Source organism: Nyctibius grandis (genome assembly GCF_013368605.1).
Source record: "Nyctibius grandis isolate bNycGra1 chromosome 34 unlocalized genomic scaffold, bNycGra1.pri SUPER_34_unloc_2, whole genome shotgun sequence".
NCBI classification, from domain to species: Eukaryota; Metazoa; Chordata; class Aves; order Nyctibiiformes; family Nyctibiidae; genus Nyctibius; species Nyctibius grandis.
The window spans coordinates 320,412-347,725 of record NW_027167469.1 but is presented as its reverse complement, the minus strand read 5'-3'; the positions used below and the strand labels follow the sequence as shown (position 1 = coordinate 347,725).

The window sequence follows — 27,314 nt, the reverse complement described above, 5'->3', positions numbered from 1 at the left end:
GGATGGCAAGTGGTAGACAATAATCCTTCTCCAGCAACTTCCCAGGCCTGGTGGAGCACCAGGACACAAAGGACTTCTGGCTCTGCACTGTGAGCATGCTTTAGGGTACCCAGACTCTGGTTATTATCCTGAAGTAGCTGGACACCACCATTTTTCTCCCCAAGGCAATTTCCAGCCCTGGTCAGCTCCTGTCTGATCTCTCCCCATCCCTCCTCTGATCTGGCCTGGTGCTCCTGGTCCCTTGCCTGTGCTCTTCACAGGGCCCCAAGCTGGCAGTGATGCTCTACAGAGCAAGTGGGCTGTGGGACCATGGGGTGACTCCACACTGTCTGTGCTGCTCAGGGAGGGATGCAGATGCAGCTGGATGGGCCACACTGGCACTGAGCTCCTTCCCAGGGTTCTAAAGCTATGGAAGGAGCTCAGAGCATTTCTTGTGACTCGGAGTGCTTTCCAGTGCACACATTGAACCATCCATGGGCTTTTACTGAAAAAGTCATGAGTCAATCTCCAGTCTCCTTTTTGTGATTTTGCTGGGTCCCCACAGCCTCTCCTGGGATGGGAGAGCACTTGTTTGCTTGTGGATGCTTAAATATAGTGCTTTGCCTTTGGGTGACTCCACCTTGGATGGTCCCTTCTTTTGGGAGACCCACCCCCAGGTACATAGTGTCTCTGCAAATGCCCTCTGCTCTCCTGGCATCTCGTGTTTCCCCTCCAGAAAGTTGGGCAGCTATCACTCAGCTCTGCTGCATGTGGGAGAGGCCTAAGCAGGCACTTCAGCATCCATTCACCATCTCCAGTGGCACTGGGCATCCACAAGTGAGAGCTGAGTCCCGTCTTCACTCCCCAACACACCTCCCTGTGCCCTTCCTCTTGAGCCCACTGAGAACCAAGCTCAGCAACAGGCCATGGCAAATGCAGTTCCCAGAGCCTAGTCCCAACTTCAGCAAAAAGAAGAGCCCAAGTTCAGGGGCTGCCCTTGGGAGATATCCTTTTATTACAGAGATGCTTCTTGGGAAGCCAGCTCTGACACCATAATGAAACATTTACCAAAGGCTTATGTGTTATTCGGCACAGTAGGATCATGCTTCTGTAGATGTGGAGTGAATACAAACATTCCTGTATGAACATGATCATCACAGATTAAAAAAAATGGCAAGCCTGCCCTGAGAAAAGCTGGGAAGAGCCTGTGAGGAGAGATAGATAGGCAGCTTACTGCTGCTGAAGGTAAACCCATTGAATCAGTTTCTTCAAAGCTTCCTTGAGCTCCTGGTTTCTCATGCTGTAGATGACGGGGTTCACTGCTGGAGGCACCACTGAGTACAGAACTGTCGTCACCAGGTCCAGTGATGGGGAAGAGATGGAGGGGGGCTTCAGGAAGGTAAACATAGCAGTGCTGGCAAACAGGGAGACCATGGCCAGGTGAGGGAGGCACGTGGAAAAGGCTTTGTGGCGTCCCTGCTGAGAGGGGATCCTCAGCACAGCCCTGAAGATCTGCACATAGGACAGCACAATGAAAGCAAAACACCCAAAACCAAGGACAAAAGAGGTGCCAAGGAGCCCAACTTCCCTGAGGTAGAATTGTGAGCAGGAGAGCTTGAGGATCTGGGGGACTTCACAGAAGAACTGCTCCACAGCATTACCTTGGCAAAGTGGTATGGAAAAGGTATTGGCCGTGTGCAGCACAGAAATGAGAAACCCACTGGCCCAGGCAGCTGCTGCCATGTGGACACAAGCTCTGCTGCTCAGGAAGGTCCCATAGTGCAGGGGTTTGCATATGGCAACGTAGCGGTCATAGGCCATGACAATAAGAAGAGAATACTCTGCACCGAACAAGAAGAGTACAAAGAAGACCTGGGCAGCACATCCCAAGTAGGAGATGGCCCTGGTGTCCCAGAAGGAATTGGCCATGGACTTGGGGACAGTGGTGGAGATGGAGCCAATGTCAAGAAGGGAGAGGCTGAGGAGGAAGAAGTACATGGGTGTGTGGAGGCTGTGGTCGTAGGCTATGGTGATGATGATGAGGCCGTTTCCCAGGAGGGCAGCCAGGTAGATGCCCAGGAAGAGCCAGAAGTGCAAGAGCTGCAGCTCCCGTGTGTCTGTGAATGCCAGGAGGAGGAACTTGGTGATGGAGCTGCTGTTGAACATTTGCTGGCTATGGTTATCTGTTGAGAAGGAAAAGGCAGTACTGAGTTAGACCACACTTCTCCAAGCAAAACCTATTGCATGTCTCGTAGCAATCCCACACTCAGACTCTCCTTTTCAGGAAGAACTCTCTGCTGTGCAGCTCCCTCACTTGAGCTCTGGGTTTTGCTGCCTGAGGCAGCCATTGGGAGAGGGACTCTGTAATGGGCTCCTGAGGAGTCCTTGCTGTGCAGCGAGAGGGAACTAGGAACATGGGGTGATCTCAAATTAAAAGTACTCATGATATATCAAAGAGCTTTTCAGAACTGTTGTTGACAATTTGCCCAGCTGCAGAGCAGAGCTGAGGGGATTTTGATTTGTTTATTTTGTTCTAGTTGCGCCTGACACATTTAGGAGCGGTTTTGGATGGATGTTCTCATGCACTCCAAGCGAAATCCTGTGGGTCTTGAGAGGCAAAGGGACCATCCCTTAGTGCAGAGTGAGGAGAGCTGCTCTGCCCATCAGTCCTGTTCTCAACAGCTCTTTGCTGGCAACTTGGAGCTGGAGGATGATCACAGTCAGGTGTTCCCCTAAAAAGGAACTGGACACTGCTGAGAGAAGAGGAATCCAGGTTCAAAGAGCAAGTTGACAGACTCCTCACCTTTTCTCAGGGTACCTGAGGAGGATCTCAGCTCTCCTCTCCCAGACTGGGACACAGAGGGATCATTGCAGCTGCCCATGTACAACTGCCCAGCAGCATTTCTGTGGCCTTAGCACTGAGGTGTCTTCTCCACGAGGATCCTAGACAGCACGGAGATACTGTGGGAGAGCTGTGCCCTTCTGGAGGGCACCCTGCAGCCCAGCAGGACACCCAGAGAAATAGCTGAATGTCCTGAAGTTGCCTGGAGGAGACCTGAGCACTTTGCTCCCACAGACACATCTGCATAGCAGGACCCCAAGGGTTGGCATCTCAACAAGGAGCTGAACCTGCCACTCCCGACACCCACCCCCCACACAGACTCAGCAAATCCAACAGTGAGAACAAGGGCAACACAGGCAGGAGGGGATGGGCATGAAATGCCACAGTGCTTCTGCCAAGGGAGGAGGGACACGCAAAGACAGATGGAAATCTGAAGTTTGTCCTTTTCTGGGCTCTGCTGCAGGGGCAATGCACACCCGAGACCCCATGGGCTGGAGGGCAGAGGCTCTGCTTAGGCTGGGAAAAGAGACCAGGGAGGAGTTGCTCAGGGGAAGGTGTCTGTGCCACAGGGATGGCAAGGAGGTGCCCACATCCCCCTCCCCAGCGTTTCTGGCAGCGCCTCCCTCTCACTCCCTGCCTGTGTCTCTGCTGCTTGGAGCTCTTCCTGCCAGCAGCCGCCTCCCTGTCCCCAGCTCAACTCCCTGTCAGTGCTCACAAACCCCATCCCACTTGCTGTGCACTCACCTCTGCCCTGCAAACACCTCCCAGGGGAAGGGCACTGCCCAGGGGCATCTCTGAGTGTGCAGGGGCTAAAGACCAGATCACAGAAAACCTGTCAGAAAACACCCGCCCCTTGGCAACGCCCCGCCCCATAACAACGCCCGCCCAATAGCAACGCCCGCCCCTTAGCAACAGCAGGAAGAAGGGGATGCGGCCCCCTCTAGGCCACGCCCTCCCCCCATGCGCTGATTGGCTGGTGGGGTTGAGGGTGTGGCCAGAGGGGGCGTGGTCTGGGGAAGCCGTAGGGTTGAGTGTGAGCGTGAGGGGGCGTGGCCTGGAGGCGCGGCCAAGGTGGGGGCCCCCTGATTGGTCGGTGGTGTGGAAGGGGGCGGGGCGTGGCCAGGCGACGCCACATCCGGGAGCGGGCAGCGGCGCCGGCGGGAGGGAGGTGAGTGGTCCCCGGGCCGGGGGGGGGGTCCCCCCTTGCCATGGCAACCGCCCCATCGCCATGGCAACTGCCCCACCGGCCATCGTCAGGGCGACCGCGGCCCTGCCCTGGGCCACCGTGGGGTGAAGGGAGGGTGGGTGTGGGGCCTGGACGCTTGGGGGGACCCAATTATGGGGGTCCGTGGGGCGTGCGGGGCCTGGACACGTGTGTACCGGAACCTCTAATTAGCGTTAATGGGAAAGAAACGCCTGAGTCGGTGCCTCCGGCTGTGTCTCTCTGAGACCCCGCCCCCGTCACCCTGGCCCCACACCCCGGGGGGTCCCACCCCGGGGGGGCTCCAGGACCCCCCACCCCACCCCATCCGCCCCCCAGACCACCACTCTCCAGTCCTGGGGGTTTCACCATCTTTATTCGCCCGGCCAATGGCTGCGCAGGAACTTGGCCACTCCCCTGGCACTATTGCCCCACCCTCTCCTGTTATTGCCCAATCCTCTATCAGCCCCACCCCCACCCCCTCAGCCAATGGGGTGCTGCACCTTGGGGCGCCCCCCCAGCCGTGGCTGCCCCTTGGGCCTCCTGCTCTTGGGGGGCTCCTCCACCATCTCCAACCCTTGGAGCACCCCCAGGTTCCCGGGCTGTGGGTCCCCCTCCGACACCTCCAGACCGTGGGGTGCCCCACGTCTCTTGGTCTTTGGGCGCCCCTCCAACGCCTCCAAACCCGCCTGCCCCCCTCCAGCTGCCCCCCCCTGGGCCTCCTTCAGGTGCACCCTCTCGTGGGCGATGAGGTTGGAGCTCTGCCTGAAGCGCCGCCCACAGCAGGCGCATTCGTACGGCTTCTCCCCGGTGTGGGTCCTCCGGTGCTGCTCCAGGTCGGTGTGCTGCATGAACGCCATCCCGCACACGCCGCAGCGGTAGGGCTGCTCGCCCGTGTGGGTGCGCCGGTGGTGCTCCAGGTGGGAGCACCGGGAGAAGCACTTGCCGCAGTCGCCGCAGCGGTAGGGCCGCTCACCCTTGTGTGTGCGGAGGTGCCGGGCCAGGTTGGAGCTCCAGTTGAAGCTCTTGCCACACTCGCCGCAGCAGTAGGGCCGCTCGCCCGAGTGGGCCGCTTGGTGCCGGAGGAGGTCGGAGCTGCTGTAGAAGGCCTTGCTGCACTGGCCGCAGGCGAAGGGCCGCTGGCCCGCGTGGGCCAGCTGGTGCTTGGCCAGGCTGGTGCTCTGGCTGAAGGCCTGGCCACACTCGCCGCAGCAGTAGGGCCGCTCGCCCGTGTGCGTGCGCTGGTGCTCCACCAGGTTGGAGCTCGAGATGAAGCTCTTGCCGCACTCGCCGCAGCGGTAGGGCCGCTTGCCCGAGTGCATGCGGAGGTGGACGGCCAGGCTGGAGCTCCAGATGAAGCTCTTGCCGCAGTCGCCGCAGCGGTAGGGCCGCTCGCCCGTGTGCGTGCGCCAGTGCTGCGCCAGGTCGAAGCGCTCGGAGAAGCTCTTGCCGCAGTCGCCGCAGCGGTAGGGCCGCTCGCCCGTGTGGGTGCGGAGGTGCCGGGCCAGGTGGGAGCGCTTGGAGAAGCTCTTGCCGCAGTCGCCGCAGAGGTAGGGCCGCTCGCCCGTGTGGGTGCGGAGGTGGACGGCCAGGTGGGAGCTCCAGCCGAAGCTCTTGCCGCAGTCGCCGCAGCGGTAGGGCCGCTCGCCCGTGTGGGTGCGGAGGTGCCGCTCCATCTCCCCCCACTGCCCGAAGGCCTCGCCGCACTCGCAGCAGATGTAGGGGCGGGCGGGAGGCGGCGGTGGGGGGGGGCCGGCTGTGGTAGGGAGGGGAGGGGGGTGTCAGGGACCACGGGGACGGTGGGAGGCGTCCTCCCCTACCGCGTCCCGGGGTGATCCGAGGGGTCCTGGGGGCCCGAGACCCTGGTTCTGCCCCCCCCCGGGGAGGGGCCGGGGGTCCCAAGCACCCGGACCCCTCGCTCTGCCCCCCTGGGGAGGGGCCGGGGGTCCCCCGACGGTGTCACCTGCCGCCGGCTCCTCGGGGGTCTCCTCAGCGGCTCCGGTCGGGGCGTCCATGGGGCAGCCTGGGGTGGAGGGGGGACACACAGAGGTCGGGGGGGGCTGGGGGGCGCCCCCCGGCACGGGGGGGTGGGGGTCCGGGCCCCCCCTTACCTGTGGGGCAGGCGCTGGCCTGCGCTGGGCCGCGTGTGCGGCTGCCGAGCCCCGCCCGCTGTGACGTCACTTCCGCTATCCCCCACCTATCAGCAATACTCCTCCCCGTAGCAACGCCCCTTGGCAACGCCCGCCCCTTAGCAACTCCCGCCCAATAGCAACGCCCGCCCCTTAGCAACAGCGGGCAGAAGGGGGCGTGGCCCCCGCTAAGCCACGCCCTCCCCCTGTGCGCTGATTGGCTGGTGGGGTTGAGGGTGTGGCCAGAGGGAGCGGAGGGGGCGTGGTCTGGGGAAGCCCTGGGGTTGAGCGTAAGAGTGAGGGGGCGTGGCCTGGAAGCGCGGCCAAGGTGGGGGCTCCCTGATTGGTCGGTGGCGTGGAAGGGGGCGTGGTGTGACCAGGGACGCCATATCCGGGAGCGGCGGGAGTGGGCGGTGGCACCAGCGGGCGGGAGTGAGTGTTCCCCGGGCCCGGAGGGGGGGGGTAGTTCCCCCATTGCCATGGCAACCGCCCCATCGCCATAGCAACTGCCACGCCCCCTTTTCTTACCCCCTAATTAGCGTTAATGGGAAATAAACGCCTGAGTCGGTGCCTCCGGCTGTGTCTCTCTGAGACCCCGCCCCCGTCACCCTGGCCCCACACCCCGGGGGGTCCCACCCCCACCCCGGAGGGCTCCAGGACCCTCCACCCCACCCCGTCCCCCCACCCCAGACCACCACTCTCCAGTCCTGGGGGTTTCACCATCTTTATTCGCCCGGCCAATGGCTGCGCAGGATCTTGGCCACTCTCCTGGCACTATTGCCCTGCCCCCTCCTGCTACTGCCCAATCCTGTGTCAGTCCCACTCCCACCCCCTCAGCCAATGGGGTGCTCCTCCTTGGGGCGCCCCCCCAGCTGTGGCTGCCCCTTGGGCCTCCTGCTCTTGGGGGGCTCCTCCACCATCTCCAACCCTTGGAGCACCCCCAGATTCCCGGGCTGCGGGTCCCCCTCCGACACCTCTAGACCGTGGGGTGCCCCACGTCTCTTGGTCTTTGGGCGCCCCTCCAACGCCTCCAAACCCGCCTGCCCCCCCGCCGCCGCCGCCCCCTGGGCCTCCTTCAGGTGCACCCTCTTGTGGGCGATGAGGTTGTAGCTCCGCCTGAAGCGCCGCCCACAGTGGGCGCAGCCGTAGGGCTTCTCCCCGGTGTGGGTCCTCCGGTGCCGCTCAAGGTCGGCACGCCGCACGAAGGCCCTCCCGCACACGCTGCAGCCGTAGGGCTTCTCCCCGGTGTGGATGCGCTGGTGCGTCACGAGGGAGGAGCCCGTGCTGAAGGCCTTCCCGCACTCGCCGCAGCGGAAGGGCTTCTCGCCGCTGTGGCTGCGCTGGTGTTGGATGAGGTCCGAGCTCTGCATAAAGCCCTTGCCGCACTCGCCGCAGCGGAAGGGTTTGTCGCCCGTATGCGTCTTGCTGTGCTTGAGGAGGTGGCCGCGCTGGGCGAAGCTCTTGCCGCACTCGCCACAGCGGTAGGGCCGCTCGCCCGAGTGGGCCGCTTGGTGCCGGAGGAGTTCGGAGCTGCGGTAGAAGGCCTTGCCACACTGGCCGCAGGCGAAGGGCCGCTGGCCCACATGGGCCAGCTGGTGCTTGGCCAGGTGGGTGCTCCGGCTGAAGCCCTGGCCGCAGTCGCCGCAGCAGTAGGGCCGCTCGCCCGTGTGCGTGCCCTGGTGCTCCACCAGGCTGGAGCTCGAGATGAAGCTCTTGCCGCAGTCGCCGCAGCGGTAGGGCCGCTCGCCTGTGTGTGTGCGGAGGTGGACAGCCAGGTTGGAGCTCCAGATGAAGCTCTTGCCGCACTCGCCGCAGCGGTAGGGCCGCTCGCCCGTGTGTGTCTGCCGGTGGTGCGCCAGGTCGGAGCGCTGGGAGAAGCTCTTGCCGCAGTCGCCGCAGCGGTAGGGCCGCTCGCCCGTGTGGGTGCGGAGGTGCCGGGCCAGGTGTGAGTGCTTGGAGAAGCTCTTGCCGCAGTCGCCGCAGAGGTAGGGCCGCTCGCCTGTGTGGGTGCGGAGGTGGACAGCCAGGTGGGAGCGCCGGGAGAAGCACTTGCCGCACTCGCCACAGGTGTTGGGCCGCTCGCCCGTGTGGGTGCGGAGGTGCCTCTCCATCTCCCCCCACTGCCCGAAGGCCTCGCCGCACTCGCAGCAGATGTAGGGGCGGGCGGGAGGCGACGGCGGGGGGGGGCCGGCTGTGGTAGGGAGGGGAGGGGGGTGTCAGGGACCACGGGGACGGTGGGGGGCGTCCTCCCCTACCGCGTCCCGGGGTGATCCGAGGGGTCCTGGGGGCCCGAGACCCTGGTTCTGCCCCCCCCGGGGAGGGGACGGGGGTCTCAGACCCCTGGATCCCCCCCTTTAACCCCCCTGGGGGGAGGCCGGGGGTCCCCCGACGGTGTCACCTGCCGCCGGCTCCTCGGGGGTCTCCTCAGCGGCTCCGGTCGGGGCGTCCATGGGGCAGCCTGGGGTGGGGGGGGGGACACAGAGAGGTCGGGGGGACTGGGGGGCGCCCCACGGCACGGAGGGGTGGGGGTCCGGGCCCCCCCTTACCTGTGGGGCAGGCGCTGGCCTGCGCTGGGGGGCACCCTGCTGGGCCGCGTGTGCGGCTGCCAAGGCCCGCCCACTGTGACGTCACTTCCGCTATCCCCCCACCTATCAGCGACGCTCCTCCCCGTAGCAATGCCCGCCCCGTAGCAGCGCCCGCCCCATAGCAACGCCCGCCCCTTAGCAACAGCGGGCAGAAGGGGGCGCGGCCCCCTTTAAGCCACGCCCTCCCCCCGTGCGCTGATTGGCTGGTGGGGTTGAGGGTGTGGCCAGAGGGAGCTGAGGGGGCGTGGTCTGGGGAAGCCGTAGGGTTGAGTGTGAGTGAGGGGGCGGGGCCTGGAAGCGCGGCCAAGGTGGGGGGCCCTCTGATTGGTCGGTGGCGTGGAAGGGGGCGGGGCATGGCCAGGGACGCCATATCCGGGAGCGGCGGGAGCGGCGGGAGCGGCGGGAGCGGGCGGAGGCGCCGGCGGGAGGGAGGTGAGTGGTCCCCGGGCCGGGGGGGTCCCCCGTTGCCATGGCAACCGCCCCACCGGCCATCGTCAGGGCGACCGCGGCCCCGCCCCACCCTGGGCCACCGTGGGGCGAGGGGAGGGTGGGTGTGGGGTCTGGGGTCTGGACGCTTGGGGGGACCCAATTATAGAGGTCCGTGGGGCGTGCGGGGCCTGGACACGTGTGTACCGGACCCCCTAATTAGTGTTAATGGGAAAGAAACGCCTGAGTCGGTGCCTCCGGCTGTGTCTCTCTGAGACCACGCCCCCGTCACCCTGGCCCCACACCCCGGGGGGTCCCACCCCGGGGGGGCTCCAGGACCCCACACCCCACCCCATCCCCCCCCCCCCAGACCACCACTCTCCAGTCCTGGGGGTTTCACCATCTTTATTTGCCCGGCCAATGGCTGCGCAGGATCTTGGCCACTCTCCTGGCACTATTGCCCTGCCCCCTCCTGCTACTGCCCAATCCTGTGTCAGTCCCACTCCCACCCCCTCAGCCAATGGGGTGCTCCTCCATGGGGCGCCCCCCCAGCCGTGGCTGCCCCTTGGGCCTCCTGCTCTTGGGGGGCTCCTCCACCATCTCCAACCCTTGGAGCACCCCCAGGTTCCCGGGCTGTGGGTCCCCCTCCGACACCTCCAGACCTTGGGGCGCCCCACATCTCTTGGACTTTGGGCGCCCCTCCAACGCCTCCAAACCCGCCTGCCCCCCTCCAGCTGCCCCCCCCTGGGCCTCCTTCAGGTGCACCCTCTCGTGGGCGATGAGGTTGGAGCTCTGGTTGGGGAGAGAACCCGCAGTGGAAGGGCTTCTCACCCACGTGCATGCGGAGGTGCCGGGCCAGGTCGGAGCTCCAGTTGAAGCTCTTGCCGCACTCACCGCAGCGGTAGGGCCGCTCGCCCGAGTGGGCCGCTTGGTGCTGGAGGAGGTCGGAGCTGCGGTAGAAGGCCTTGCTGCACCCGCTGCAGGTGAAGGACTGCTGGCCCGCGTGGGCCAGCTGGTGCTTGGCCAGGTGGGTGCTCTGCCTGAAGGCCCGGCCACAGTCGCCGCAGCGGTAGGGCCGCTCGCCCGTGTGCATGCGGAGGTGCCGGGCCAGGCTGGAGCTCGAGATGAAGCACTTGCCGCAGTCGCCGCAGCGGTAGGGCCGCTCGCCCATGTGGGTGCGGAGGTGGACAGCCAGGTGGGAGTGCTTGGAGAAGCTCTTGCCGCAGTCGCCGCAGCGGTAGGGCCGCTCGCCCGTGTGGGTGCGGAGGTCGTTGGCCAAGTGGGAGCGCCGGGAGAAGCGCTTGCCGCACTCGCCGCAGGTGTTGGGCCACTCACCCGTGTGGCTGCGCCGGTGCCGCTCCATCTCCCCCCATTGCCTGAAGGCCTCGCCGCACTCGCAGCAGATGTAGGGGCGGGCGGGGGGCAGCGACGGGGGTCTTCACCATTTGCAAGGCCACTCCCCATGATATTTGAAAAGTCATGGCAGTCAGGTGAAGTCCCTGGTGACTGGAAAAAAAGGAAACATTGCACCCATCTTACTGGATCTTCACACACAAAGACTGGTTATTCCTGCTCTTTTACTCTTCGCAGACATCACAGTATTGCTTTTGCCCGGCATCAACAGCAAAGAGAGAAGTTGGAAACATCTGTGTTACAGGTGGCACCGGAACAGCAAGTTCTAGACCAATGGATAACTTTGAAGTGCTCATGTGTTTAGCCAAAGAAGCTGGAGGTGAAAGGGGGTTAATATTGAGGTTTTCTTGGAAGATCCAGGTGTGGGTCCTGTCTTCTCATTATCACTTTTCCTGTGAAATTATCCACTGCCTTGACTTCATGAAGTAATCCCTGAAGTTCATGGAAGAGCAAGCTAGCATAGGATAGATAGCATCGGAGCATCATGCTGTGTTTCACACAGTGTCAGGGTGTGTGACCCCCTTATTACTTGCAGTTCTCTGGCTATTTATTTTTGTAAAGTGTTTTCATAGAAGTCCTTAAATTAACAAACTTGTTTTCTTGGCTGCTGAATGCTTATCTTGTTGAATGTTTCCCACGTAGAGGCACTCAAATGTCTAGGCAATATGCTCAGCAGCTAGTATAAATATTTTGGTGTGCTCAGCTAAAATCACTCATTTTCATAAATCCTGCATCCCCTTGAAATGTCTCAACTGTTCAGAGATGACTGGAATGGAAATACACATTTTTACATTGATGCGGTGTTTGTTATCCTTCCCGTAGGACAGGTGATGAGGAAAAGTGCTCTGCAGCAGAGAGAATATGTTTCCTTTGTTAAAGGAAAATATTTCATTGCTTCTGGTAAGTGAAAATAAATAGAAATGCATCTTTTTTTGTGTATAGGAGAGAGAAAATACGCCTTTTTTTCCCCTCACTTGTATCTCAAGTTTCCTTGTACCAGTAAACACACATAATACTAATGACCCCCTGTGCAAAAACATGTTTAGCATTGCAGAAAGTGCAGTTAAAACTTCACCTGCCATTAATAAGCAGCTGCTTTCTGGAGACATAGGTAAACCTGTATTTTGTTTAGGGATCTGCAAAAAGCAGCACGTAATCTTGCACGTTACCAACAGCTGAAATTCCTGATTTTGAAGCTTGGCCTCAGGTACGCAGTTTTGCCAGAGAAATCTTCAGCAAGTAATTGCAGAGATCTAGCAGGCTGTCAGTCCAGTCGTACAAAGAGAAACTTTTAAAGCTAGTAACGAGTTCTCATGTTGTTTTCTTTGTATTTATGGTCACTGAAAATTACAGGGTTTGTGTTTAAATTTTGAAAATAAACCAGCGTGTTTACATTAGCTTTTCATTTGTGTCAAAGCCTATTTTAAAGTACTAATAAAGACCAAGTTTTTGGTATTTTAGCATGGGACAATGCTTAAAACACAATGGGATAATCCTTAAAACACGATATAAAGGAGCGTTTTAACATTTGGAAAGAGAGTTTGACCTTACTGTTCTTTTATGTACGAGCACATGAAATGCGATATTGGAAAGCGTTTGACTCATACCGGTGTCGTTATCTTTAAAATTCAGATCCTGGCCCGCTGTTTCTCTCTGGCACAGCAGTACGGCTCTCCAGAGTTTGAGAAGAGTAGTAGGATGCGTTGTGGCAGAACTGCATGAAACTATGGTAATTTGCAGGGGTTTTTTATTAGACAAAAACATTTTATTCGTTTCCAGTGTCAGCCAGGTAAGCCCTCTGGCATCAGTACTGCAGAGAGCACTTAACTCATGAGGGATCCCAGGCCAGTTTGGTGCACCTAAATCCTTGTTTAAGTTTTGGCCCATAGCAGAATTCTGTGGGACGTACTTTGCCATTGTAGAGGAAAGCCCCAGAGTTGATCCTGCAAATGTGAAGTGTGTAGGTAATATTGGCAATAATGTTTTCTGCGCTGCTTTCATCATAGGAATAAAAAGATCAGGTGTGGAATGAGTTTTTGAATAAAGAGAGTGCACCAATTAAAACTTAGCTAAGCTGGTAGAATGATTGTAGGGACACTAAGACCTTGAAGTTCGAGCCACATCTGATCTTACATTTTCTTTAAAGTTAGTTTTGTTGTATTTATTATGAAAGCAGACACACATGGCAAGGGAATCCATGCAAATTCTGTCAGGGATTTCCAAGCAAGTTCAGGCTAAATTCCAGCTTTGCCCATTGCTCTCAGCTCCTCCATTCAGACACGTACCATATGGTCATGCAAACAAATACAGGCACAGCTTTTTCTTTGCCAAATAGTGACAGAACAGTCTGGGACCAAATGCTGCAGAACACAAGGAAGCACTCTAACGGCTTGTTTCCATGAGTAGGGTGAGCCAACTCAGAAGAAACCTGCAGTTGTCCATGCTTCTTTGCCTGCTGTACCTGTTTTTCTACAATACAGAGCAAGAATTTGTCCTGTGGTTTCTTCACCGTAGTGCCTTCACCTCGGTCCTGCCAAGTGATTCTCCCTGCAAATGTGAAAGATGAAATGGCGGGTTTTGTGGTAAGTGACAAAATCCTTTGTGGCTCTGAGGGAGGCTTAAATTCTCAATAGCTAACTTGGTCTAGTCATTTAGGCTTGAGAACATAACCAGTTTCCCCTGCTAAGTCAGAAAAAGAATTCACAACTGAAGTTTCTATCAAATGCTTATTTATTCCCAAATGCAAAAAATATTTGGATCCATACCCTAGTTGTTTTGTGAGACTTTTTGAGAGCACCAGAGAAAAAAAGCAAAATATTATTTCTCGGGAGGATTATGCAAAACGTACACTAATTTATGCAAGTAGTTTTATCCCCTATTACGTTTGGAAGGTAAGAAATTCAGCTGAACAATCGTAAGCTCCGGAGGAACTCGGAGCTTGTAGGGGTTTAGACAGGTAACTGCTCCAGGTTTTAACCAACTAATCTTTGTTGTAAAAGTCACAGCACTGTCTCTGCTTTAGTTTCTTGGGCACACGTCTTGGCCCTGAGTTCAACTATTGTCCTGCATTAGAAAACTCATCCCATCACCTAAGAAGTGTGCTTATCATTGTTAAAGAAAATTGGCAGAGTCCGGGTCTCTAGGTTTGCTGGTTTTATTAACTCAGAGTTGGACCACCACCGCAGTGAATGGTACCGGACTCAAATTCACTATCGGTTTATATAGAAACTAATAAGCAATTACATGATAAACTTTTCACGAGCTTCTGTTAATAATCCACTAACTATTTCAATTCCTCTTTCTTCCTTCATCAAGAGTTCGCAAAAGTCCATTCTTTTCCATCGGTACGCTGATCTTTATGTTCTGGTTCCACTCCGACTCCGATCGACACCCCGTCCTTAATGTTCTTGCTGTGATCAGCGTCCCGTCTTGATCCGGGTCGACCAGAGTCTGGTTTCCACTGCCAGCGTCTCCTAAGTATTAACCTAAAATAGCTAAAGTCTATTTAGAACTTTATTAATGTTTATTTCTAAGTCTCCTATATTTCTTTTAAGGTAAAGAAAAGGTTAACCATACATCCCCTTTACTAAAATCATCAGAAGGTAATACTTCTAGGCCTGCTCCTGCTTAGCTACTCATTAAGCTTTGATTGATGATTTGTTCAGTCATAGGTCAGGATTACACAAGGAGCTTTGACAACAATATTCATGGATTGTGAAAGCCCACCTGTGTTTATCAGATTGACTTATATTTATTATTCTATTCTTAATTCATGAGAACTTCTATAACAATTTATGTGAAAATTTCTACAATTCCCTCCTTTTGTTTTCATTGCGTCCCTGCAATCATTTGTATCACCACGATGATTTTATTCTTGAAGCAAGAGAAGAAAAATGTCTTATACAGCATTGTCCTAACACTAGTATAATCACAAGGATAATAATTATAAGCAGGACAATTACAATCAGCTTCTTTTTCCATAAAGCTAAGTTTGGGAACCAGGATGTGAACCAAGAGAGTGTTTCAGTAGATCCTCACGAGCTGTCATCTTTTTCTACCTTTTGCATCATAGAACTCACTTCCCACATTTTGTGCACATTTGTGAGCAGTTCTCCGGATCAGTCTGTGTACATACAGCAACTGATACTTAAAACTGTACACACTTCTCCTTGTGAGGCTAAGAGCATATCTAGAGCCATTCTGTTTTGAATTGTAATTTTAGAGAGTTTTGTCATTTCTTTTTGCAATGTCAGAAATCCACGCATTGAGGCATTGGCTAATTTTTCTATCATCTCCCCAGATATATTTATTATTGTTTTTTCCAAATTGATAAATAATTCCTCTGGGCTCAATCTTTGGATAGCTAGATGTAAAAATGAGTTCCCCGGTCTTTGTCTTAATTGCTACAAAGAAGCCTGCAGATCGCCAAGAACGATTATTATAAAACACACGAGAGGCATTGGTATTGGAACCATGGTAACGAGTAGCAAATCTTACACAAGGTGAAACAGCAACGTTTACAGGTGGAAAAAAAAAGGAACAAACTAAAATATTTCATCTTTCCTCGGGTTCCTTGCGGACATGAGAATGATGGATCCAGGTTTCTTTCCCTGCAACATTGACAGCATAAAAAAGAAGTTAAAAGTACAGCATAGGGTCCTTCCCATTTTGGTTCAAATCTATTTTTCTTCTTAAAGTTTTTTATCAATACTTTGTCTCCTGGTTGAATATTATGTACTTGTGTCTCACGAGATCCACCTCGATACCAATAGGCATGCTTTAGCGTTTCAAAGAACGAATTTTTGCAAGTACAGTATATATTGTGTCACTTGTTCATCTCCATCCAATAAACTTGTTTTTGCTCGCAAATAAGTGCCTGGAACAGCCAAAACTCGCCCAAACAATATTTCTGCTGGCGATAACCCAACAGGTTGTCTGGGTGTGTTCCGAATGTCCCATAGAACCAAATTCAAAGCCTCTGGCCATTTCAATACAGTTGTTTTATACACTTTAACAATCTTTTCCTTTATGGTCCTATCCATTCTCTCTACCTGTCCAGAGGACTCAGGGTGATAGGGTGTGTGTAACTTCCCTGTGACTCCTAAAGCATTGTAAACTTGTAACAGAATCACCCTCGAAAAATGAGCTCCTCTATCCGAACCAATTACTTCAGGAACTCCATATCAGGGTATTAATTCTTTCAGCAAAGCTTTCACTACAGTTTTTGAATCATTCTTTCTTGCTGGGAAGGCTTCTACCCATCCTGATAATTGATCTACAATTACTAACAAGTATGAATACCCCATTGCTTTTGGCATCTCAGCATAATCACTTTGTAATCTTTGAAAAGTAAACACCGCGGGCAGTCTTTTACCTTGAGGTGGCTGAATCCTAGTGGTAGCATATTGTCAGCAAAGTTTACAGCTTTCAGTAATTCTTTTCACCATGGAGTAGATTCCGGGTGCAGCCCACAGCCGTTGAATTCTTGGTGCAAGTCCCTCAGGTCCCCCATGGCATTTTTCATGGAACCACCGGACAAGAGGTAGTAAATACCTTTTTGGGAGTAGGGGTTTGTTGCCCAGTGTCTATTGTCCATTCCGTTGTTCCGCTCCAAGTCGTCTCCAAAATTTCATTTCTTCCTCTGGAAGAGCCTCATACATCTCCTCTGCACTTGGAAGCCTGTCAAGTTTCTCTGCTACACACAAAGCTGCCATAATAAGGTGAATTTGTTTGGCTGCAGCTTCCGCAGCTTGATCAGCCAAGTGATTACCTCACGACAGTGCATCTTGGTGGTTTGTGTGAGCTTTTATATAAATTACTGCTATTTGTGCAGGTAACTGTATAGCTCCTAAAAGTTCACGTACCTCCTTCCCGTGTGCAATGTTTTTTCCAGCTGAAGTCAAAAATCCTCTTTCTTCCCACAGGGTACTTGCAGCATGACAAACTCCAAAAGCGTATCTCGAGCCCGTGTAAATATCAGCTCTTTGACCTTTTGCCAACTTTGCCGCCTCAGTAAGCGCTATGATTTCCTCACCTTGTGCCCCCACAGCAATAGGGAGAGGATTAGGATTAGCTTTTAACACAGTTTTTTCTGTTGTCACTGTGAAGCCAGTATACCTTTTTCCTTCTTCGTAAAAGGATGAGCCGTCTGTCAAAAGGTTGATGTCTGGGTCACCCAGGGGTTGGTCTTGAAGGTCATTACGTGGCTTACTGGATACTGCTAACACCTGGGTACAGTCACATTGATCTTTTTCCCCTTCGGTCGGCAAAGGTATTGAAGCGGCTGGATTCAAAGTATTGCACCTTTGAAGCGTGATGTTGTCAGCCAAAAGTAAAACCAGTTCATATCTTTGTGCCCGGTGCGGTGAAAGTGATTTTTTTTGCATATTGCTTCAATAATATTTCAACTTCATGGGGCACGCATATAGTTAGGGGATGTCCCAGCACTATTGATCTACATTTTTCTACCACTTCTGCTGCTGCAGCTACTGATTTTATACAAAATGGTGTTCCTTGTATAACTGGATCTAATTGAGCAGAAAAATATGCTACTGGTCTTTCATGTGGTCCTAAAGTTTGGACTAAAACTCCTCTAGCATTTCCCTTTTGCTCATGACAGTATAATTTGAAAGGTTTACTATAATCTGGTAAACCTAAAGCCGGTGCTTGCATTAAGGCACCTTTGAGAGTTGTAAAAGCTTTTTGTCTCTCCGGACCCCATTTGATTGATTAAATTGGGTATCCAAGGGCGACAAAATCCCACTTGTCCTAAAAACCCCCAAATCTGATTCTTTGTTACAGGCCTAGGTAATTCTTTAATTTGCTCAGGATCTATTTCTCTCATACGTAGGCTTAATATAAATCCAAGGTACTTCACTTTTTGTTGACAAAACTGCCAATTTTGATGGAGATGCTTGGTGACCTTTTACAACCAATTTATTACACAAATACCGAGTATCTAAGACAATCCTTCTTTGAACGACATACTAACAATAAATCATTTACATATTGTATCAATTCAGACTTACATGGAAAAACCAGATCAGCCAAATCCCCTCTCAAAATTTGGGAGAATATAGCTGGTGAGCTTGTAAATCCCTGGGATAACCAAGTCCAAGTTAATTGTTTCCCTTGCCAAGTGAAGGCAAATATGTGCTGACTTTCCTCAGCCACAGGTATGCTAAAGAAAGCTCCAGTTAAATCCAATACAGTGTAAAATTTTCCCCAAATAGGTATTTGAGTAACAATCAAATCTGGATCAGGTACTACTGGATGGGGAACAATTACAAATTCATTTACTGCTCTTAAATCTTGTACAAATCTATATTCTGGATCCCCATCTTTGTCAAGTCGGTGTTTACTAACCGGGAGTATGGATGTATTAAAAGAACTTTGACATTCTTTTAAAATCCCCTTTTCCAAAAATGATTTTATTTGTTTTCCAATACTTGGGATAGCTTCTGCCACAATTAGGTATTGCCTAATAGAAGGGGGAGTCCCTCCTTTTGTTTTAATCACTACTGGTTCTGCAGATTTTAACAGTCCAATATCATCTCCGGAGAGACTCCATAATTTTTTAGCTACATTCTTTAACTCTTTTGTGATTTTAAGCTCACCTTCTTGAATTTCTACAGTTTGTATTCCCATTATGATCAATCAAATTCCTTTGGGAGTTAAATCTATGCATGTTTCCAATTCCTGCAATAAATCTCTCCCAAATAGTGAAATAGGAGAAGTTGGCGAAATAACAAATCAACCCCATATCAAACGATCATCAAAAACAATAGGAAGGGGAAGAGAAAGCGATAACTTCTCTTCACCCAAAACCCCAGTAACCTTTACAAATTCATCAGATAACTGTGACACATGAAAATTTAACAATGATAAAGTTGCACCTGTATCTATTAAGAACTTAACAGGAATGCCATTTACCTTAGCTGTGATAAGTCCCTCGTTATCTACCTTAATCCCAGAGTCCCGATCCATAAATTTCTCAGCGAGAATGTGGATGCCCCGGTCTTTCCGCTCCGTCTCTCCCACCGTTGTTGGAAGGTGGTATCAGAGGACAATACTGGACGATATGCCCTAAATTACCACAGTAAAAAAAACATTCCGGAGTATCAGTTCCAGAGAGAATGAATCTTCGTCTTCCTCGGTCTCCCCTTCCACAACCTTGTGAAAAACCTCTTCCCCTGCCGCGCTGGTAATTCTCAGTAGTTGCGGTGCCAAAAGGTTGATAACTCTCTCTCTCTCCTTTCTCTGTTTTCTTTGATCTTGTTTCTGTTGCTCTTCACTTCTCCCATCGTATACAAAGGTGGCAATACTAAGAATCTTTGTGAGGCTTTCGCCTTGCCACCCTGGCATATGTTTCTTGAAATATTTATTAATATCAGGTGCAGATTGATCCACAAATACACTGATTGCAAGGGGTTCCTGATAATTGTCCCTTGTCATTCCTCCATATTTCAGGACGGTAGCTTTTAACCGACTCCAGTAATCACTGGGATGTTCATCAGGTTTTTGCCTACATTCCATTACCTTTGTCCAATTAGTAATTTTTTCGCCAGCTTGCCGAACAGCCTCCGCCAGTTGCTGTAAGGCATCGTGTTGGAGTCTGGCGCCATCCTCAGTGGCCAAATTCCAATTTGGGTTTTGATCGGGCCAGGGCTGTAGCCCTTGAGCTTGACCTCTTTGTGCAATTTCCCGATCCTTTTGGAAGACTTTTTCCCTCTCTTCTGCTGTAAAGAGCTCTCTCATGAGGGTCTTTACATCGTTCCAATTTGGAGAATAATCAGTAAAAATGCCAGATAGCATCTCAGCACATTTTTCAGCATCCTCTCTGATGCATGGCACTTTTGATTGCCAGTTTACTAAATCTCCTTCTTTCCAAGGTTCATGTCTCACAACAGCTTGGACTGGTGGAACCTCTGGCAGAACTCCAGGTCCAGCTCTAGGGTTTGGGGTGTATTCCAGTCTCATGGGATACATGCCAATTCCCTTGTCAGTGAAAGGATTCGATTCCTCCAGCACAGGTGCTGAAGGAATGGAAGGTTTCACTTGTTTAGGCTCTTTTTTGCCTTTCTTTGCATTTGCCCAATAGTACCAAATATACCAAAAATCAATATCTTGACTCCCTTCATCCTCGAGGATTACCCTTAAAAATTTCAACTTTGTGCATCAAAGGTCCCTTTAAAGGGTCAGATGCCTCTAGGTCCTCCACCTTGGATCCTAGTTAAAAATGGCCATTCTTGACACAGCAAAATAAATCTCTTTTTCCCACATGTCCCGGTCAACGGGATTCTATTCCAATTCTCCAAAACCTCAGCAAGCGGCGTCCCCCTTTCAGTGCTGGGTCCAATTCCCATTTTATCTTTCCCTTAATTTCCCGGGTTACCTTTGTTTCAAAAATTCCTCAGCAATTTTAAACACACGGGCTCCTAGTGTCTGAGTATACCCGCTCCCAAGACCACCAGGTGAACTCGCCCTTGTTGCCGGAAATTAGGCATTGGAGACGGGAATGCTCAGAGAATCAGAGCAGTGTCCCAGAGTCCCATCTGGGGTGCCAAATTCTGTTAAAGAAAATTGGCGGAGTCCGGGTCTCTAGGTTTGCTGGTTTTATTAAACAACTCAGAGTTGGACCACCACCGCAGTGAATGGTACCTGATTCAAATTCACTATCGGTTTATATAGAAACTAATAATCAATTACATCATAAACTTTTCACGAGCTTCTCTTAATAATCCACTAACTATTTCAATTCCTCTTTCTTCCTTTGTCAAGAGTTCGCAAAAGTCCATTGTCAGGAGTCCACAAAAGTCCATTCTTTTCCATCGGTACGCTGATCTTTATGTTCTGGTTCCGCTACGACTCCGATCGACACCCCGTCCTTAATGTTCTTGCTGTGATCAGCGTCCCGTCTTGATTCGGGTTGACCAGAGTCTGGTTTCTACTGTCAGCGTCTCCTAAGTATAACCTAAAATAGCTAAAGTCTATTTAGAACTTTATTAATGTTTATTTCTAAGTATCCTATATTTCTTTTAAGGTAAAGAAGAGGTTAACCATACATCCCCTTTACTAAAATCATCAGAAGGTAATACTTCTAGGCCTACTCCTCCTTAGCTACTCATTAAGCTTTGATTGATGATTTGTTCAGTCATAGGTCAGGATTACACAAGGAGCTTTGAGAACAATATTCATGGATCGTGAAAGCCCACCTGTGTTTATTCAGATAGACTTATATTAATTATTCTATTCTTTATTCTATTTCACCCCTATTGATCCTTGTCTCCCTATCTCATAAGAACTTTTACATTAATTATGTGAAAATTTCTATAACATTTAGCCCTTCCTAGGCTTTTCCGTTTCCTCATTCACCTGCTGTATTTCCTCCTTCAGCTTTTCAGGTCCTGTTTTCTCTTTTTTTTTTTTTTTTTTTTTTTTAATGACCATTGCATTTCTTTTTTATAACCTAGAGTTCATCCACTTTTCCAGTCATATTCTTAAAAGATTTTTACTGCTCCAACCTGTGGGAGACTATCTTTTAGATTTGTTCACTTCCCTTCAGTTTTCTGTGATTATCCATTTAGTAATTCTGTCGTTCCTCATGTGTCTCCTCCTATTGCAGACAGCCCTATGTTTTCCTCTCAGTTCCACTTTCAAGCTTCTTATGCTCTCTCCTCCTAGCTTCCATTCCCAAATTCTTCTGTTTCTTCATTCTCCCACTCCAAACTCTCCCTCTCACATCTTAGCAAAGTCTTGGGGAGCTTTGAGCAAGAAGTCTTTTCTTTTCATACCTGTGTCGTCTTGGAGGGAAAAGGGGCGGGAATTTTTCTCACCCTCATGGACCTGCCTTCTCCCCTTCTTGTTTCTGCAGCCAAATATAATGCTATTCCTGTTTTCAGGTTCCACATTCCAAGAACTGACCTGTGTTATATCCAGAAACTTTCTAAAAAAACAATGGCCAGGCTGTTGCAAGCTCCACCCAAGTTTCATCCCTCAGAATGGGACATTGCAAACAAGATGCAGTGTGCCAGTACAGAGTCTCAGAAATCCAGGTCAGAGCGCACGATAGCTGAGAGTCAGAGGCTGCTGGACGAAACAGAAAAGACAACTCAGAAAACCCAAAGTGATGTCAACAAGAAAATAGGTAATCTCATGTGCTCTGCAGGTGTCAAGATGTGTTATTTGAGCTATATGTTTAAGATGGACTTAGAAAATTAGTTGGTACTGAATAGGAATATATGTCAATACCATGCTCTCTGATCTCATGGAAAAAATCAAAATATTTTAAAAAATATTTTGATGCGGATTCTTCTTTATTTTGTAACAAATAAATTACTTCTCTGAAACACACAGAAAGCTATTCCAACCAAACCTTCTGACACAGGGTTACAAAACTGTCTCCACACATCAGCCTACAGCACTATATGCACATCACTATGGAATAAGTCTATTTTTAGATATATCTAAGATCTGACCCACAGTGCTCTGGCGTATAAGATGGGTTTGTATTAATACCTGTTTGCAATTCTCTTTCTGCAGAACAGAGACGGGAAGAAATAAAATTCTGGAAGCAAGAATTAGATAACAGACTTGAACAAATTGTTCATGAGACAGAGATACTGTTGACTTTCAAGACAAGGCTGGAGAAATCTTTGGAGAGCTGCAAAGAGCAACTCGTCATTGCCCAAAAGTGTCTCCTGAACAGGTGAGATAATTAAGAAGAAAAGCATCCAGGGAGAGAAAAAAAACCTAGGTAATGAACCTTCAACAAATATTAAAAAAAGGCTGCAAACTAAAGGCCTGCCTCTCTTTGCAGTGGAGTCACAATTTGATTCAGGTGTTACAACACTGGGGAACCAAGGCCATAAAGGAAAAACTTCCCAAGTGGCAAAGAAAAGCCTTCAATTTGGAAAGCTGGGCTTCATCATCTTATGTTAGCTGCAGGCGTTTGAACAATGCGGCTGATGGCTTTTCCTCTTTTTGTTTAGACAGAGGCGAGCTGGCATTGACTTGGTGCATGATGAAGTGGAACAGGAACTGGTGAAGGAAGCTGAAGTCCTTCAGGGGGTTATTGGTTTGCTTGGACGTACATTGGAACAAACCAAGGAGCAGATCAGGTGCAGAGGCAAAGAGTGTAACTGAACACTGAGTAGCTGAGAAGTAGGACAGCCATAATCCTGCGAAGCTGTAGGGTCAGGCTGAGCACAGGTCCAAAGTTACCTTCAGTGCTAAACAGTGACAGGAGGTTGGTCCTAATCCCGACCATTTGATCAGTAATGGTGAGAAGCTCTGTTTGTTAGAAATCAAAGTACTTGCACACGATCCCTGGTCTTCTCATAATCCAGTCCTGTGCCTTTAACTCCAATGACAGTTATACCATCAGCTTATATGGAGGCAGCTTCACGCTCTAGATTTTGGGACTTTGCAACTAACAGTTCGTACATGAGGAATTCCATAACAGTATTTGTATTACCTAATGCATGTGTGCATGCATGTTAGGAACACCTGTGACTGCCTACACTGTGGCTCAGACTCTGGTTGTTTCTCCTCCTAGACTAAACCGTTCAGCAAAATACAACCTGGAAATGGATCTGAAGGACAAGTTCACAGCTTTGATGATTGATGATTACTGTGCTAGCTTGACAAACAACACTCCTGATAGCAGATACGCTGCTAATGCAGGGAAAATAGAAGGAAAGTAAGTGGCTATTTAGTTCAATTAACATATGATAATTATACAGCTAGTATAAACTGTTCCAGTAATAGCAAGGTTAAAGTAATTTTGTGTAAAACAGACTATATCTGTCCATCATCTGTCTGCTGTAGATTTGTTTTTTATACTTCTGTCCATTGCTTTAGTATCTGTGTAATACGTCTGTGAAATAAGCCACAATAATCATGGTCCCAGTGAAGTGCAGGTTACTGAAAAGTCTTTGAGGCTCAGAGCTAGCTAAGGAAAAATTTCACACGTTGCTTAAACCCAGAACAGATTTACTAATCTAACTTTCTCTCCTCTCCCAGGGTGTCCTAGTGGGGAGAACACTGGACTGGGACACATGAGGTGTGGAGTCAGTTTCTGACTCAGTCATTAACCTGTCAAATGCACCCCTTCTGTGTGTGTTAGTTAGTGTGACTGGTTTAGATGGAGAAATAGCTACCACAGAAAAATGAGCTGAAAAGAGGAAACATACTGACAAAGCAGTGTGTGTGAGACAGGCTCCAAAGGACACTATCGGCTCTGCAGGAACTGACAAACCTGGAAAACCAAGAGACTGACAGCTCTTGCTGCCAGCACGTTAATGTGCATCAACAACAGGTTGTAGAACTCAAACCACACCCGGAATGGTGTTGGCTGCTATATGCAAATGACAATTACAGCTTTACATATCCTCCCAATGAAACAAGGAACCCTCTGAGGAACTTTCCAAATGCCTGCCTGCAAGCCACTGGCGCACAAGTATGACCCTCTAATTCTGGGGATACAGCTGGCGGCTGGCTTCCCAACTACTGCTCCAACCGGGTAGCTCCTCAGGACAGCCTCCAGCAGTATAGACAGAGGCAAAGAAGGCATTCAGTAACTCCGCCTTCTTTTTATCGTCTGTCTCCAGGGCCCCCACCTCATTCATCAGTGGGCCTACATTGCCTCTAGTGTTGGCTTTACGTGCAATGTATTTGAAGAAGCCCTTTCTGTTGTCCTTGACCTCTCTTGCAAGGTTTAATTCCAAGGAGGCCTTAGCTTTCCTAGTTGCCTCCCTACATCCTCTGACAACAGACTTCTATTCCTCCTAAGTGGCCAGCCCCTCCTTCCATGATCTGTACACCCTCTTCTTCCACTTGAGTTTGCCCAGCAGTTCCCTGTTTAACCATGCAGGTCTCCTGGTACCCTTCCTTGACTTCCTACCTGCTGGGATGCTCTGATCTTGAGCTCGGAAGAAGCAGTCCTTGAATGCTAACCAACTATCTTGGGCCCCCTTACCTTCTAGTACCCTGTCCCATGGGATTTCCCCTAGCAATTGCTTGAAAGGGCCAAAGTTGGCCCTCCTGAAGTCCAGGGTTGTGATTCTGCTAGCTATTCTGTTCCTGCCACGTGAGATCCTGAACTCTACCATCTCATGGTCACTACAACCAAGGCTGCCCTCAACCTTTGTTATAGAAATTTTCACACGATTAGTGAAAAAGTTCTTATGAGTTAGAGAGACAAGAATCAATAGGGGTGAAATAGAATAGTGAATAGAATAATTAATATAAGTTTATCTGAATAAACACAGGTGGGCTTTCACAATCCATGAATATTGTTCTCAAAGCTCCTTGTGTAATCCTGACCTATGACTGAACAAATCATCAATCAAAGCTTAATGAGTAGCTAAGGAGGAGTAGGCCTAGAAGTATTACCTTCTGATGATTTTAGTAAAGGGGATGTATGGTTAACCTTTTCTTTACCTTAAAAGAAATATAGGATACTTAGAAATAAACATTAATAGAAATAAAGTTCTAAATAGACTTTAGCTATTTTAGGTTATACTTAGGAGACGCTGACAGTGGAAACCAGACTCTGGTCAACCCGAATCAAGATGGGATGCTGATCACAGCAAGAACATTAAGGACGGGGTGTCAACTGGAGAAGGAGTGGAACCAGAACATAAAGATCAGCGTACCGACGGAAAAGAATGGACTTTTGTGGACTCTTGACAAAGGAAGAAATAGGAATTGAAATAGTTAGTGGATTATTAACAGAAGCTCGTGAAAAGTTTATGATGTAATTGATTATTAGTTTCTATATAAACCGATAGTGAATTTGAGTCAGGTACCATTCACTGCGGTGGTGGTCCAACTCTGAGTTGTTTAATAAAACCAGCAAACCTAGAGACCCGGACTCCGCCAATTTTCTTTAACAACCACCTCCATGATCAGCTTGTCCATGACCCACAAAAGCCGTGTTGTAGAAAAATCTAACTGCTAATAAGTACCTTCTATTCCCTCCAAACCTTTGCTTCCAAGAAAGATCTTTAAGAAAGATGTTGAGGTGTTGGAGCGAGTACAGAGGAGGGCGACCAAGCTGGTGAAGAGTGTGGAGGGTCTGACCTACGAGGAACGGCTGAGGGAGCTGGGGGTGTTTAGCCTGGAGAAGAGGAGGCTCAGAGGTGACCTTGGTGCAGTCTACAACTGCCTGAAGGGAGGTTGTAGCGCAGTGGGAGTCGGCCTCTTCTCCCAGTCAACCAGCGATAGGACAAGAGGACACAGCCTCAAGCTTCACCAGGGGAGGTTCAGGTTGGACATTAGGAAGAATTTCTTTTCAGAAAGGGTTATTAGCCATCGGAAGGGGCTGTCCAGGGAGGTGGTGGAGTCACGTCTCTGGAGGGGTTTAAGAAAAGGCTGGCCATGGCACTTGGTGCCATGGTCTAGTTGACATGGTGGTGTCAGGGCAACGGTTGGACTCAATGATCCCAGAGGGCTCTTCCAACCTGGTTGATTCTGTGATTCTGTGATTCCCTCATAACCTCAGACTACCGCAGCAATAATCATACTTTTAGGCTGTAATTACACCTGAGAACCCTCCAAAGCTCCTGTCATCATACAGACACCACCCTGCAGGACAGGACAACACAGGGTCAGCCAGTATGACTGTCAGTGGTACAAGAGGTTCTTGTGTCCGAAAACACTCGGTAAGTCCCTGATCCAATGAGGTCGAAGATTTTTTCCGTTGCTGAAGACAAGTCTGCTCTCTCAGGACACTGAACCTACACTGTACCCACGCCCAGCCCTGACCAAAAGGGGACAGAGAGAGACACAGAGTGACTGTCCAGAAATGGCATCCAGGAGTAACTTCCACAGAGCAACTTATTGAAACTAATTATTGGAAGCACCTTATTGAGAGTAAAGTTATATCCACATCCTATAGAACTAAGAAAGCATCAAGGGTGGGACGCGGTTGGCATGTAAGGAATCTACTCTGTGATGGTTCCCCAGGCAACCTGGCCTGCATTCTTAGATGTTTGCACACCAAGGGAGTCCTGTTTAACATCTTTGTTGGTGACACAGACAGTGGGATTGAGTGCGCCCTCAGCAAGTTTGGCGATGACACCAAGTTGTGTGGTGTGGTCAACACGCTGGAGGGAAGGGATGCCATCCAGAGGGACCTTGACAGGCTTGAGAGATGGGCCCATGCAAACTGCATGAAGTTCAACAAAGTCAAGTGCAAGGTCCTGCATGTGGGTCGGGGCAATCCCAAACACAAATACAGGCTGGGCGGAGAATGGGTTGAGAGCAGCCCTGAGGAGAAAGACTTGGGGATGATGGGTGATGAGAAGCTCAACATGAGGCGGCAGTGCGTGCTTGCAGCCCAGAAGGCCAACCGTATCCTGGGCTGCATCAAAAGCAGCGTGGCCAGCAGGGCGAGGGAGGTGATTGTGCCCCTTTTCTCCGCTCTCATGAGACCCCACCTTGAGTACTGTGTTCAGCTCTGGGACATGGATCTGTTGAGCAAGTCCAGAGGAGGGCCACGAAGATGATCAGAGGGCTGGAGCACCTCTCTTATGAAGAGAGGCTGAAAGAGTTGGGGGTCTTCAGCCTGAAGAAGAGAAGGCTCCAGGGAGACCTTATAGCAGCTTTCCAGTACCTGACGGGGCCTACAGGAAAGCTGGAGAGGGGCTTCTTACAAGGGCAAGTAGTGACAGGATGAGGGGGAATGGTTTTAAACTGGAAGAGGGTAGATTTAGATTAGATATTAGGAAAAAATT

At 50.9% G+C, this 27,314-nt stretch overlaps 4 protein-coding genes across 7 annotated transcripts; 1 reads left to right on the top strand and 3 right to left on the bottom strand.

Moving 5' to 3' along the window:
* Positions 1-1,209: 1,209 nt before the first annotated feature.
* LOC137677045 (olfactory receptor 14J1-like) lies at positions 1,210-2,145 on the bottom strand. Its single transcript, XM_068424235.1, has one exon. It carries the CDS (start codon positions 2,143-2,145, stop codon positions 1,210-1,212), a length of 936 nt encoding a protein of 311 aa, XP_068280336.1.
* A 2,359-nt stretch (positions 2,146-4,504) lies between these two features.
* Positions 4,505-6,177, bottom strand: LOC137677044 (zinc finger protein 135-like). The gene is made up of 3 exons (XM_068424233.1): positions 6,134-6,177; positions 5,986-6,045; positions 4,505-5,778 (listed from the first exon to the last, which is right to left on the bottom strand). The coding sequence occupies exons 2-3, from the start codon at positions 6,035-6,037 to the stop codon at positions 4,505-4,507; spliced, it is 1,326 nt and encodes a 441-aa protein (XP_068280334.1). The 5' UTR covers positions 6,038-6,045; positions 6,134-6,177.
* A 685-nt stretch (positions 6,178-6,862) lies between these two features.
* On the bottom strand, positions 6,863-8,758 carry LOC137677062 (zinc finger protein 436-like). 2 transcript variants are annotated; one of them, XM_068424247.1, is made up of 3 exons: positions 8,698-8,758; positions 8,550-8,609; positions 6,863-8,342 (listed from the first exon to the last, which is right to left on the bottom strand). In XM_068424247.1, the coding sequence occupies exons 2-3, from the start codon at positions 8,599-8,601 to the stop codon at positions 6,985-6,987; spliced, it is 1,410 nt and encodes a 469-aa protein (XP_068280348.1). In that variant the 5' UTR covers positions 8,602-8,609; positions 8,698-8,758; the 3' UTR covers positions 6,863-6,984. The 2 variants fall into 2 exon arrangements, with proteins under 2 accessions (XP_068280348.1, XP_068280349.1); XM_068424248.1 differs by having other exon boundaries at positions 6,863-8,150.
* A 373-nt stretch (positions 8,759-9,131) lies between these two features.
* On the top strand, positions 9,132-25,423 carry LOC137677063 (tektin-1-like). 3 transcript variants are annotated; one of them, XM_068424251.1, is made up of 9 exons: positions 9,132-9,168; positions 11,398-11,475; positions 12,208-12,304; positions 12,982-13,157; positions 21,477-21,721; positions 22,117-22,282; positions 22,566-22,694; positions 23,132-23,275; positions 25,093-25,423. In XM_068424251.1, the coding sequence occupies exons 4-9, from the start codon at positions 13,138-13,140 to the stop codon at positions 25,286-25,288; spliced, it is 900 nt and encodes a 299-aa protein (XP_068280352.1). In that variant the 5' UTR covers positions 9,132-9,168; positions 11,398-11,475; positions 12,208-12,304; positions 12,982-13,137; the 3' UTR covers positions 25,289-25,423. The 3 variants fall into 3 exon arrangements, with proteins under 3 accessions (XP_068280352.1, XP_068280351.1, XP_068280353.1); XM_068424250.1 differs by having other exon boundaries at positions 25,084-25,423; XM_068424252.1 differs by lacking the exon at positions 25,093-25,423 and adding an exon at positions 23,599-24,321.
* The last annotated feature ends 1,891 nt before the right edge of the window (positions 25,424-27,314 follow it).

What these genes read in the sequence shown, in the direction of transcription:
- LOC137677045 (XM_068424235.1), bottom strand. Translation starts at nt 2,145, where the DNA reads ATGTTCAACAGCAGCTCCATCACCAAGTTCCTCCTCCTGGCATTCACA.
- LOC137677062 (XM_068424247.1), bottom strand. Translation starts at nt 8,601, where the DNA reads ATGGACGCCCCGACCGGAGCCGCTGAGGAGACCCCCGAGGAGCCGGCG. An exon ending in CCCCGAGGAGCCGGCGGCAG is followed by an intron (nt 8,343 to 8,549) that starts GTGACACCGTCG and finishes TCCCTACCACAG; the next exon opens with CCGGCCCCCCCCCGCCGTCG.
- LOC137677063 (XM_068424250.1), top strand. Translation starts at nt 13,138, where the DNA reads ATGAAATGGCGGGTTTTGTG. An exon ending in CAAACCAAGGAGCAGATCAG is followed by an intron (nt 22,695 to 23,131) that starts GTGCAGAGGCAA and finishes TTCTCCTCCTAG; the next exon opens with ACTAAACCGTTCAGCAAAAT. An exon ending in GCAGGGAAAATAGAAGGAAA is followed by an intron (nt 23,276 to 25,083) that starts GTAAGTGGCTAT and finishes AATAGACTTTAG; the next exon opens with CTATTTTAGGTTATACTTAG.
- LOC137677044 (XM_068424233.1), bottom strand. Translation starts at nt 6,037, where the DNA reads ATGGACGCCCCGACCGGAGCCGCTGAGGAGACCCCCGAGGAGCCGGCG. An exon ending in CCCCGAGGAGCCGGCGGCAG is followed by an intron (nt 5,779 to 5,985) that starts GTGACACCGTCG and finishes TCCCTACCACAG; the next exon opens with CCGGCCCCCCCCCACCGCCG.